The following is a 12,887-nucleotide window of genomic DNA, read 5'->3' as shown; positions in this document are numbered from 1 at the left end:
AATGAAGATCAGAGTTTAAACCCTGACGCTAGACATGTTGCTAGAGAGTACATGGTTGTTAGAATAGTTTAGGAGCCGGAGTAGAAGTACATGGTTGTGCATAGATACGTCTGTAGGCGTTAAAAAAACCTATTCATTTTTATATGTTAATGGAAGGATGAATTAACATAATACTTTTAAAGTCTTTTAAAGCATCTCTTCAACGATTTATCACATGAAAGTTTGCATCTAAATAACCAATTTTTGTTACTATAAACCGAACTAATAACTAATAAGAAACAGACTAGTTCAGAAAAGATACAAGGAGCTAAGGAGATCACGAGACACGAAACAACAGCTCAAAGCTATTCAAGCTAAGAGGTTACAAAATGAGAGTACATCATAAAGGCCAATCAAGGTTTCGGATTTCATCTTATTTTTTATCTAAAGAAAAGGTTCACCTTATCTCTTCGGCCACTTTAGAATGTACGTTATTTTTTGGTCTTTGTTATGTTTATATTTTTCTAATAATAATAATAATATTATTATTATTATTATTATTTTCATTTTGTCTTTGTTAACACGTGAACCCAATCTTCTAACATATGGTTTACAAGTCAACCCACTTTGACTTTGACTTTGACTTTAAATTTGAACCGGGTTCGGATTGTGTGAAGACATAATCCGGTCTAGTGATCATATACTACAATTAATAGACCAAATGAATTGGGTACACTCGATATACCTACTACCTCCTTTGACCACTATGCATATGAATTCATATTATGTTATTAACCAACCAACAGTCTCAGCGAGATCAAAACTGAAGTAAAATGGAAGCAGGAACAAAAACAGCCGATAACAAGCAAATCGTGCTGAAATCCTACATTATTAATGGATCATCTATATCGGAAACAAACATGGAGTTGAAGGTTGGAAACCGTATAACATTGGAGGCTCCGAAAGGATCAAAAGGGGTATTAGTAAAGAACCTGTACTTGTCGTGTGATCCATACATGCGTGGTCGGATGCTTGACTTTCATGGCTCTTACATCCCTCCTTTTACCCCTGGATCTGTAAGGATGTTTTCTGTTTCCTTAATTTGTTTGTGCTGCTGGGTGTTGTACTGTACAACTGTATAATGCATGGCCGCATGGGAGGTCGGTTTTGCCGGCCAGGACTTTACTTTTGTCTGTAAATACTGCATACCTGATTCCATCCATAAATCAATTTGATTCCCTATGAGTTCTAGTCTCAATAAGACTACTAATTCTTACTGTTCATATATTATGATATGAATATACCACATCAATTCGTTATGTATGGATGATGAGATTTCATTGATACAGAAGAGCTAATTCCAATAGACTTATTGGAGGGTCCAAACTTAAATAAACTTATTAGTTGATGTAAATATGATTATTTTATTCTAGGATAAACACATTGAGCTTATAAAATTATTATCTATTTTTATCATAAAAAACAGATTTTTGACTTTTATGGGTTACAATTCACAAATTGTTTGTTAGGTATTTTTAGACATAATTCATGTTAGTTGCTATTTGTAACCTTTTTTTATCATATTTGAGCAAACATGGTGTCGGCCGGATATTTGTCTAGACTCTAGACTACATGCTGTGGGCGTTAAATCTATAGGCGCCAAAGCCACACCATCACCTTTTGTCATCCCATTACCGTTCGTAAGGAACCAATGAGATGGGATCCACCCCATATCAACCAATCTGCTTTTTTCTTTTCTGTTTTTTTTAATTTAATTTTTTGTTAAACCACAACATAGTAGTTAACATTGTCTACGTGACAAATACAGTGACATGGCATTATGAACTTTTTAATTAAACCACAATAGATGATCTTATGGGATATGAATTTATGACACTAAAAAACAATATGGTATGAACCCATCACGAAATTTATGGGTTTGGATTGTTGATCGGTTTAACATGTTTTATAGCTTAACGTGATTATACGATACACATCCACCTTAAATTTGTAATTTTTAAGTGTTACGTGTGTCAACCTGCGAATACACGTGTCATGTTCATGTTCACGTTCATTTTGGGTTTGACCTGCGAGCACGGCTCGTATAACACCCTTTTGATGATACTATGATAGTATGTATTGTTTACAAATGTGTTGTAGGCAACAGAGGGATTTGGGGTGTCAAAAGTGGTGGATTCTGATGACCCTAATTTCAAAAAAGGAGAGTTTGTAGCAGGCCTTACAAATTGGGAAGAATACACTTTAATCCTCAACACTGCTCAATTGAGGAAAATACAACAAGATGATGTCATCCCTCTGTCTTACCATGTTGGCTTGCTCGGTGCGTGACATCTCTCTATTATGCGAAACTTACAACACTTTTTATAAATAGTTCGCGGATAAAATATGGCTAAATAATGCAGGCATGCCAGGATTTACAGCGTATGCTGGTTTTTATGAGGTTTGTGCTCCTAAGAAAGGAGAATATGTTTATGTATCTGCAGCTTCTGGAGCGGTTGGTCAACTCGTTGGTCAACTTGCCAAGTTACATGGATGTTATGTGGTCGGAAGCGCTGGCACGAGCCAGAAAGTACGTATTATGAAACAAGAGTCTTTTTATTGCTTGATCTTATTTATTCTTTTATTTATATTTGGTAACATAATTAGGTAGAACTTTTAAAAAATAAGCTTGGATTTGATGAAGCTTTCAACTACAAAGAAGAGTCAGACCTTGAAGCAGCCTTGGCCAGGTAATAACTTTATGAACTTCTCATTGTAGTTAAAACTAGTTGTCATGTGAGCTAACAGAGAGTAGTTCGGTAATTTCACCATAACAGGTACTTTCCTCAAGGAATTGACATATACTTTGATAACGTGGGTGGACCGATGCTTGATGCAGCACTCGGAAACATGAGGGTTCATGGTCGTGTAGCCATTTGTGGGATGGTTTCTCAAAACAGTAGAACCGACACACAAAGTTTTAGGAACATGTTTGGTCTTATATCAAAGCGGATAACGATTAAGGGGTTCCTTCAAAGTGACTTTTTACAGTTATACCCTCGGTTTTTGGAAGATGTTTCCGGTTACTACAAGCAAGGGAAGATTGTGTATATTGAAAACATGAATGAAGGTCTTGAAAGTGGTCCTGCTGCCTTGGTCGGGTTGTTTTCTGGCAAGAATGTTGGCAAGCAAGTGATCCATGTGGCCAGTCAGTAAGTTTTTATTTTGCATGTAATTCAGTGAGTAGAACACGAATTTTAATAATTTTTTGCTCGTTTAGATAATGCTCGTCTTTCTTTCGGTAATCTTTATTTTGATGTGTAAGAATTATTCAAGAGTCCATTCTATCAACATATATAGCAATATAGCCATATAGGCTTAATAAATAAAAAATCAAATCATGTGATTAAATAGATAATAATTATAATAATAATAGTGGTAGAATTGATGTACATTTTAGAGGTATCCCACATTGGTGGAGAGAAGAAAGTGAAGACAAGGGGAATTGGATAAAATGAAAAAGAGGCAAGAGGAAACCTTACTTACCTGGATGGGGTCAATGGGTGATCAACAAGGCCCATGGCCTAGGTTAGTGACCTCCATTGCACTTAGGAGGGGTGCTACCCTAAGGTCGGTCCAAGTGATCGAGCCTACATCATAATTTGTGGCAGTGGAGGCCTGCGTTCGCGCGGCCTCTGCACAATTCTGAAGTTTAAAAAGTTGTTTCATAGGTTTAACATTTCAACTTCATTATGTTTATCCAAGTTCTACACAGCAAGTGCAAGTCTGCAGCTGTAGATCAAGTGTAATTTTAGTTCTGTACAACTCGGACCCGACACAAACTTAACTTATACTCCATTTTCACCTCTAATCCAATTCCAAGGGAGTTTCAAATGTAACAATCCCAAAACAATTTGCTTATTTGATTCAAACGCTCGCTTGACATTATGTACCAGATACAATGTAACCGCGCCAATGCTAGAATTCAAAGGATCAAATCGAGTCTAGCTCAAATAACTTGATAAAAACTTAACTTGTCAGTTACATTCACTTACATCGTATATGCTGATAGGCACACGCTGCTAGCAAATGATTCCAAACCGCTAAAAGCACATCAAAGTTTTGTTGGTTGTTTTCGTGCCCCACCTTACGATTTCAAGATTCGTTCAAAGTATCTTGATAGTTACACTCTAAAATTTACCAGGTGTGCCTTGACATGACCATCTATGTTTTATTTCTTTTCTGTTTTGCATGATTTATTTTTCTATTATAACTTTTAACATACCGTCCTCCATCAAACACTGCCTAAACTAAATGCACAACCATGCAATGCATAGGGTAGAAAAATGCTAAAATCTTATAAGTGCTAGAAATATTTTTTACATTTGTTAGTTTTATTTACAATTCAAACAGGCAAGCTAAAAGCATAAAGAAGGAATCATCTATCATCTCAAATTTAGACTAAAGCATCAACCCCCAAGTTGTCTAGTCCCCTGCGGTTCTTGAACTATTGATCGGCTTTTGAAGAGGCTTCAACGCCGCTATGATGTCAGCAAATGTAGGCCGTAATTTTGGATCCCTGTACAAGTTAGGAAACATGATTTTTACATTCTTTTCAATAGCCTTAATTACCTGCAAACACTTATGTTTCTTTAATACGTACTTAGGGCGATTTTCAAGCTGTTTTAGGTGACCAACATGTAGTTAAACCAAACCCAAATGAACCCATTTATAAGTAAATGTGTGTGATATTCAACCCGTTTGACCCATTAATGAAGACTTACGTTTGCCAACATCTTGTGATAATATCAGCAATGGCAGGATCAATGTCATCAGGAACTTCAAGACGGCGATGCTGGAACCCGACAGCACCAACAACTTGCATCGGGTTCATTCCATCCCACGGTTGTTGCAACGTGCATAGCTCCCATAAAATTACTCCAAAGCTGTAAACATCACACCTGCAATGCATCGCCTCAATCATCATGACAAAAAGTAAAATAACATACATATATTTTTCCTTTTATTTACATGAAGATAAAATATTTACATAAGAGAGTAAAAAATACCAACTTTTCATCTGAAGGTTCGTTTCGTAGGACCTCCGGAGCCATCCATTCTGCCTGAAAAAAAAATCATATGTAACCACATTGAATTGTCAATATAAATCATGCAACTATAATACAAAAGGTTATGTTCATATTTAGTGAATATGATTGTATGATCCAACAAACACATACCGTCCCTGCAGTAGACCTTGATGAGAGAAACGTGCTGTGCTTCATTCTTGACAACCCAAAATCACCAACCTGATGAAATGATAATAAAAATATAATAACATATATTTAAAATAAGAAATCCCGTCTCAGTTTAGTATCACAAAGTTGGTATGGTACCTTTACAACCCAGTTTTTATCAACAAGGAGGTTTGGTGACTTCAAATCACGGTGAACAATAACTGGTGTGCAATTGTGCAAATAATTCATACCACGGGCCTAAAAATTAAAATTTTACAAAATACACAACAGGATATTATATTATATTATATTTTATAATCAAGATGAAAAGGTTGAAGAATATAGCATACAGCATGTAGGGCTATCCTCAAACGCCGTCTAATGTCAAGTTGATTGTTGGGCCGGTGGATTAGTCTATATAAACTACCTCTGCAAAAGATGATAACAATATATGTCTCATTACCATGCCTACAAACATGCAAGATGATCTTGAAATATTATATAACATAATATTACATTTTACCTAGGCAGAAATTCGGTAACGATTGAAAGATGCGGAGCGCGTGTGACAGCCCCCATGAAGAGTACGACGTTGGGATGCCTAACTCTTTTCATGATGCCCACCTTCACATCAAAGAACAAACTGATTGAATTAAACTGATTCAACTAAATTAACATGCGAATACGCCTTAATATATTGCAATCGTTAGAGAGAGCAGATTATACCTCACTTCTGAATTCCTCAAGGGATTCAACCGTTACTTGTTGGTCTAGAAACCTTTTAACAGCAACTTCCTGAAAATTTAAATGATCCACGCATAATATAACACGACCCAACAATGAGAAATGTTAAATAACTATTTAAAACAAAAGGTAGTGAAATTCGAAAACACGTGAAACCATTATGAAATTAACTTACAGTTCCATGCCAATCACCACGATACACCTCACCATACGATCCTGCAACATAGAGACAGTTATTAATTGGCTTATTAATACTCATTAGAATTAGGAGGCAATAGCATTAACTAACAACCAAGTTTTACAAATATTCTAATTTGGTCTCTTTGTTTTATAACACTTTTTGTCACTAGCTTTGAAAAAATACAGACCATTTTGACCTTTAGTATAAGTTGAAGAGGCATGTTTGCAAACGTTAAAACTTAAAGTGTTATAGTCATTTTCTTTACTTTAATATAATCATAAAACAATGAGTCACACTTTCTAACATATTAGTGACCAGAAAAACACAAATGGTTTGCTTGGTAACCAAACTAGAACATTTTCCATATTTTGTTATTATTAAATGGCAGTGCCCCCTTATACCAGTAGTACCTAATCCAATACGTTCACCCAAGGTAATTTCCTCCCATGCAATCTCACAATCTGCCACGTCATCAAGCGAGACTTCCGAATTCAAACTATCTGCCACATCATTCTCACCTGATTGCAAATTACCAAATTGCCCTTCCCCATCCCTTCTTTGACCATCCATAAAATTTGGCAAACCAGTTGCCACCACTGCTGCAGCCGTCACCGTGGCTGCAGCCGCCACAGGCAGATCTACATTTGGATCATTCGTACTTCTTGTAGCGGCAACCACCATCGACGATGCCACAACCGCCGCGGCTGCCGCGGCAGCCGCCACTGGAACCTTTGATTGTGACAAGGGTAAACTAGGCAAGAACCGAGGAGGACGATCAAACTGACTTTGACCCATAGTCCTATCCTCGTGTTCATCATAAACTACATTAAACAGATTCGGGGGAGCAACAACGCCGCTTTCAAGCAACACATCATGAAGTTTCTGTGCTAAATGAGGGTTTTCTTTTGCAGCATCAATCATGTATTGTGAAACATCTTTGACCTTCATTTTCCGTGCAGCAGGTGAACTAACACCTTCGGTCCACGAAGGTGATCTTGCATGACTATAATTATAAGACTTTATAGGTAATTCACCAATTTTGTTCTGGTGGGCCTCAAAGTCTAAGCATTCTTCAGATGAAGTAGTTTGACCACTTTGGGAAGAAGTTACACGAGACCGAGACGTGTCATCGTCTCGAGACCATGGGCTTGATGAGGAGGAAGATTCGTTATGGTCAATGTGGGATGGAATAAGTGTTCCCGGGTCAGCCATTAGGTCAATAATGTATTCCCTGGGGTTCACATTATCAGTTTTTCAGTTAAGTGTAATTAGCATCAAAATGATAAACAAGTTTAATACCTTCCATCATCAATCTTTATGAAGTTCATCGCCACATCAGTAGATCCAGTGTATTGTTTCCCTTTCACCAAGCAGCAAGCGATACCAACGCTATCAGCCAGAACCTATGCATAAAGAAGATAACTGAACTATTGTGTTCAAAATTGGACGCTACAAAAATTTACGGGTATAAACAAGCCAAGCCGCTCATGAGCTACTCAAGATCGGATCGTTAAAACCTCAAATCAAGCTGAGCTGAAATGACCTCGAGCCTAAAAATAAGATTGTTAAATAAACGAGCTCGAGCCTAACATGTTGGGTTTAATGTGGAGGCTCGATTGTTTTGGACCCGGTTCAAGAGAACTATGGAGCAGAATATTAGATGATCAAATGGATTGGCCCGTTTTGTTTTAATTATAGCCCATATAAGTTTTCTTGGTGAACAAGTAGAAAACTATAATCATGTATCTATTTATATTTAGCTTTGTGCTTGTAATTCCTCATAACAAGTGAGGCAGAAAGCAATAATAAAAGTATCCTGGTTGCAGCCCGTGGACGTAGGTCGGTCGACCGAACCACGTAAATCTCGCGTGTTCATCTTCGTTTATTATTTCTCTTGTAGATTATCTGTGTGTGTGTGTTTTGCAATGCCTGAATCCCTAGCATGCGCCCCTAAGCAAAAATGGTGGTTTGGGTAAGAGGTCAAACATACGCCAACTCTTTGTCCAACAATTTGAAATTTTTACAAAAATATTGTCTTAGATATGATCAAAGCGTTATTTCAGCGATTTATTTTTTTTTATATATAGACTGGTTTATGGGGTTTTATGATCAAAATATTGTCTTAGATATGATCTTGTGGGAGACTTTCGACCCATTTCGTTTAAACTAATTCTTCTGTATATTACATTTTTACCCATTTGACCAATTAGATATATAATACAACCCGAATCAGCCCATTCACAGCACAAAAGTAGAAAACTTATTTAAAACACAACAACAACAACAAATGCACCAACAAGCATAAAACATGATTATGTGAACAAGATTACCTTAAAAAGCAATGCACGATGACGTGCCATCCCAACTTTCAATGAGCCAAGAGGCAACACCATGCTTCCAAGAGTCACCTTCAACTTATAACTGAAACTGTTCCATGCAACCAACATTTTATCCGGATCTGCAACCGGCCCACCCATGTGATTAGAAACTAAAACACCAAGTCTCTGCACCGCATCTTGATCTGACTCTGAAGTTGACTTCGACTTTGACTTCATACAAATCTCCAATGCACTTTTTTCAAGCTGCAACAACTTATCATCCATACCCTTGTTAACTACAACCGCTTCCCAGGTAATATTATCCGACACGGGGGTTTGTTGCAAATCCGTTAAAGAAGGCATTTCTGATAATAAACCTGTTGGTGAAGCCTCGTATAGATCATAGAATCCGTCCAAGATCTTATCATCATAACTAAGAGCACTGTAATTCTGTTAAGTATGAATGATTCTAGGAAATGAGAAAGGGCAAAACCCCAATAAACATATCCAAAATGTTAAACATTAAAACCAAACTAAGTTGCAGTTATCAAATAGTCATGAGTGAAGAACAGTATAAGTAATCCAAAATGGTAATATTATACCAGGAAGTTCTAATTCCTTGACAAACCGAATAGAATGTATTTTAATATTCTAGCTCAACAAAAGCATAAATCTTTATGGACAGAATCAACTATTAAGCCATGGATAATCGCAAGACGAGTGTGTGTGTGTGGGCAGGCGACTTGGTTTTAAAAAGCACAAGGCGCTCCGATGCATTTAGGTCCGAAATGCCGAGGTGAGAGCTTCATGTGTGTGAGGCATTGCTCTATGTACAACCGAAAAAAACCAAACCAAACCCGTAAAAACCGACTTTTATTATTAAATTTATGGATTATAATTTTTTACTTTTAAATGTCAAGTAAGTTATTAAAAATTAAAAAATAGTGTACTCAAAATTCAGGCCTAAATGTTTAATAATCAATTAATCATTAATTAGCAAAAAATAAAAAATTAGGTACAAATGTTCAAGCCCAAATTCCCTTTTCTTCAGCCCAAAAATTTTAAGCTCAAATGGTAAAACCAAAATAAAAAACCCGAGCAGAGCCCATAGTCAAAAGTCAAAACAGAAACCAAAAACCGAATTTTCAGCTTTTGGTTTGGTTTGAGCCCAAAACCGACCCATGTACATCCCTAGCTCTATAACATATCAACCTTTGATAAAAGCATAATCTTTTCATCCCTTTGGTTGTTTCTGTTATGGGTGTGCATGAAGTCGATATAAGCGAACCGAAATAACAGATTCAACCAAACAGATGGTCTGGTTCTATGTTTTTTTCAAAAACCAAATTCCCAGATTCGTTTCTGTTTTGCATGTGCCAAAACTATAAAGAGTTTTTACTTTTTACATATCAGCTTCCTATAGACCCTAACTCGACCCATATGTGCATGAAGCACCGCCTCAAGAGTCAAGACCCTGAGGCGTTTCCCCAATCGCCTCGAGTGCCTCACGACTCAGGCAGACCTTTTAAAACCAACGCAGGAAAGGGCATGTTGTTCACTCATTTAGCAACACAACAAACTAAGTATTTGAATATATTATTATTTAGGGCTTATTAGTTCAAACCTACGGGCCCAGTTTAGGTTTCTAGGATTTCTTATGAGCTCTATATACTGTATTATAACCTTCACTAATCAATCAATGCAGTATTTTAGCATCTTACAGTAAGCAATACTCATAAGTCATAAGAAAACAAGTAAACACGGAATCATATAAATTTGCATAATGTTAATAACTATAAAAGCGAGAAAGTAACTTAAATTACCCGATATCGATACGCAAGAACTTGAGCAGGGGTATTATGCTGCAAACTAGACCCCAAACTGATCTGCTTAACCGCTTCAATCTGCACGGCTTCCGGATCCTCCCGCGCACTCAACTCCAACGCCAACTGAATCTGGTACCCCTCATCCTCCACCCGCAGGTCCCCCAAACCCTCAGCCGCCATTGAACAATCAATCCTTTCTTCACTCTTATTATCTTCATCTTTCACATTCAAATTCCCACTACTCTGATTACCCTTTGAAGAACCCTTATTAGACCCTTCCGAGCCGACATCCGATGCTTGATTCGGCATCATATGCAGTTTTTTCAACAGATTCTTCATATCTAATCTTACTTCACTCTAACCAAACATGTATTATATATTTTATTATATAAAACTGATATAATTCAATACTAAAGAACACCGGCACCACCAGATAATATTATAATAATGCCATAAACGTCTCCATTTTCGTAACCCAAACATCAATTTCGTAACCAAAATGAAATTTATAAAGAGACCCACGGTTTATTATGCCAGAATTGAAGAACCCACCAAGGAAATTGGCTAATTTTGGTTAAATTAGCAAACTTTTAGACATTTGTAGGGTGTAAAAGAAAGGAAATTGAAAGGTATGATGTACCTGCGGATGATCAATAGCTAGCAAGCACATAATAATAAGATGAAAAGTAGTAAAGAGGATGGCAGAGACAAGTATGAGCAACAAGTGGGAGCAAGATGATGACCCACTTGACTTGAGGTTTTCCAGGATACTACAATACAAATGTTTTTTGAAAATACTTTTCTTTTATTAATTCTCTCTTATTATTAAATTGGCGTTTTCCTTTGCTTATTTTTTTCACCCATTAAATTTATTATATCGGGATACATCTACTTTTTAACGACAAAAACTCTGACCTAAAGTTGACGTCTATAAACACTCGTCCGAAGGCATGACAGTACGGTGAGGTAAAAATTGTCCAATTCAGTGATCCAACTAGTGAATTCCACCTACTCGCATCTCTCATTATTACGTGGCGCCGCCGAAACTAAATGATAGGGGTAGGAATTGGACTTGGGTCGTATGGAACACCAAGTCTCCTCCTTACCAAATTCAGTTATTATTATTTAAACGAATAATTTTTGTAGTATGAGAAACTTGAATCAAAGATCTAATCATTTGGTGTTGTAAAGTCTTTGTCTTTGTCAATAGGTCACCAACCTCCTTAGGGGGTGGGGGTGGTCCAATTTCCATCACTCACCACACCCAATGTTGGTTTGTCACCTCACCCCATCACTAGTGATGAAATTTAGTTATGGTGGTGGTATTGTGATGGATTATATATATATATATGTGTGTGTGTGTGTGTAGGGTTGAGTTATAATAAGAAGATTAGTTTTTGTAGGAATGATAAGAAATAATCTTGTCCATTCATTTTAAACTTGAATGGTTGAGATTAGATTAGAGAAAAAATCAAGTGTAAAACAAGGGTAAGGGCATAATAGGGAAAACACATTTGTGACTTTCTCTCTCCACATGCAAGGCACATGTCAAATTCCCCCATCATTTTAAAACGCCCATAACTTTTTTATACGACGCTTTTTTTTAAAACAATTTCACCTTGATAACGAGTGTTTTGTTATCTTTTAAATGAGTACCATATTGCTATATAAAAATTAAAAAAATTTCGTGAGTTTTTTACAAATTGTGTTTTACTAAAATTGTGTTATACAATTGTGTTTTATTTTTTCATAGTGTTTTTTGCATTATGTTTTTCACATTGTGTTATTTAATTGTGTTTTTGTCATTGTGTTTTATTTTCATAGTGTTTTTTGCATTATGTTTTTCACATTGTGTTATTTAATTGTGTTTTTGTCATTGTGTTTTATTTTCATAGTGTTTTGTATTATGTTTTTCACATTGTGTTATTTAATTGTGTTTTTGTCATTGTGTTTTATTTTCATAGTGTTTTTTTCATTGTATTTTTACATTGTGTTTTTTTCATTGTGTTTTTTCATAGTGTTTTCCATTGTGTTTTATTTTCCGACGAAATTTCCGAAGACTTTTCCGGCAAGGTGGTGGCGGTGGGCGGTGGTGATTGTAGGAGATGAGTGAAAATTTAAGTGGGTGTTTAAGATTAATTAAGTGGGTTTTTGAAATTAAATTAAGTGGGTTTTCAATATTAAGGTAATAGACTAAAATACCCTCCTTCCTAACATTCTTAGAAAAATCAAACTTCTTATTTGATCTTTTCTCTATATATGTATAGAAATATGTTTTTATGTGAGTGAAAGGAGTGTATTTGGGGTATATATATATATATAGAGAGAGAGAGAGAGAAAGAGAGTTCACCATCACGTATATGGGCATATTCCGTGATCACCATCACGTCGATTTCTCATCACGAGTGATGGGGTGGGTGGTGGCGGTGTTCCACCCTCTATCACGAGTGATGGAGCCCCCATCACGCACCACCCCCACCCCTCTTATTATTTATTTTTTTATTAGTATGAAAAGAAATATAGTTTTATGAACAATTAATGATGTTATAAATGCAACATTTATTACTCACCAAGTCATACTTATCGGCTTTTTAGAATCGGC

The 12,887-nt window shown here is 36.3% G+C and overlaps 2 protein-coding genes and 1 non-coding gene across 4 annotated transcripts; 2 read left to right on the top strand and 1 right to left on the bottom strand.

Annotated features, from left to right (window-relative positions):
* Window positions 1-703: 703 nt before the first annotated feature.
* LOC143571867 (2-alkenal reductase (NADP(+)-dependent)-like) lies at window positions 704-3,200 on the top strand. The gene is made up of 5 exons (XM_077057181.1): window positions 704-1,055; window positions 2,140-2,320; window positions 2,403-2,569; window positions 2,647-2,729; window positions 2,817-3,200. The coding sequence occupies exons 1-5, from the start codon at window positions 813-815 to the stop codon at window positions 3,193-3,195; spliced, it is 1,053 nt and encodes a 350-aa protein (XP_076913296.1). The 5' UTR covers window positions 704-812; the 3' UTR covers window positions 3,196-3,200.
* Window positions 3,201-3,517: 317 nt separating this feature from the next.
* On the top strand, window positions 3,518-3,678 carry LOC143571878 (U1 spliceosomal RNA). Its single transcript, XR_013142173.1, has one exon. It is a non-coding gene; the product is annotated as a U1 spliceosomal RNA (small nuclear RNA).
* Window positions 3,679-4,327: 649 nt separating this feature from the next.
* On the bottom strand, window positions 4,328-10,979 carry LOC143571866 (putative serine/threonine-protein kinase SIS8). Of its 2 annotated transcripts, XM_077057179.1 has the most exons (13): window positions 10,283-10,979; window positions 8,472-8,909; window positions 7,441-7,544; window positions 6,552-7,372; window positions 6,136-6,176; window positions 5,943-6,011; window positions 5,740-5,840; window positions 5,567-5,645; window positions 5,376-5,474; window positions 5,220-5,288; window positions 5,053-5,102; window positions 4,764-4,940; window positions 4,328-4,558 (listed from the first exon to the last, which is right to left on the bottom strand). In XM_077057179.1, exons 1-13 carry the CDS (start codon window positions 10,622-10,624, stop codon window positions 4,465-4,467), a joined length of 2,484 nt encoding a protein of 827 aa, XP_076913294.1. In that variant the 5' UTR covers window positions 10,625-10,979; the 3' UTR covers window positions 4,328-4,464. The 2 variants fall into 2 exon arrangements, with proteins under 2 accessions (XP_076913294.1, XP_076913295.1); XM_077057180.1 differs by lacking the exon at window positions 4,328-4,558 and having other exon boundaries at window positions 4,851-4,940; window positions 5,049-5,102.
* Window positions 10,980-12,887: the final 1,908 nt, after the last annotated feature.

Source organism: Bidens hawaiensis, unplaced genomic scaffold (genome assembly GCF_021521415.1).
Source record: "Bidens hawaiensis isolate Kalapana, Puna unplaced genomic scaffold, B.hawaiensis_p1.1 tig00025597_1, whole genome shotgun sequence".
Taxonomy (NCBI): Eukaryota; Viridiplantae; Streptophyta; class Magnoliopsida; order Asterales; family Asteraceae; genus Bidens; species Bidens hawaiensis.
Note: the sequence above shows the minus strand (reverse complement) of the source record. Positions and strands in the feature narration are given on the sequence as shown.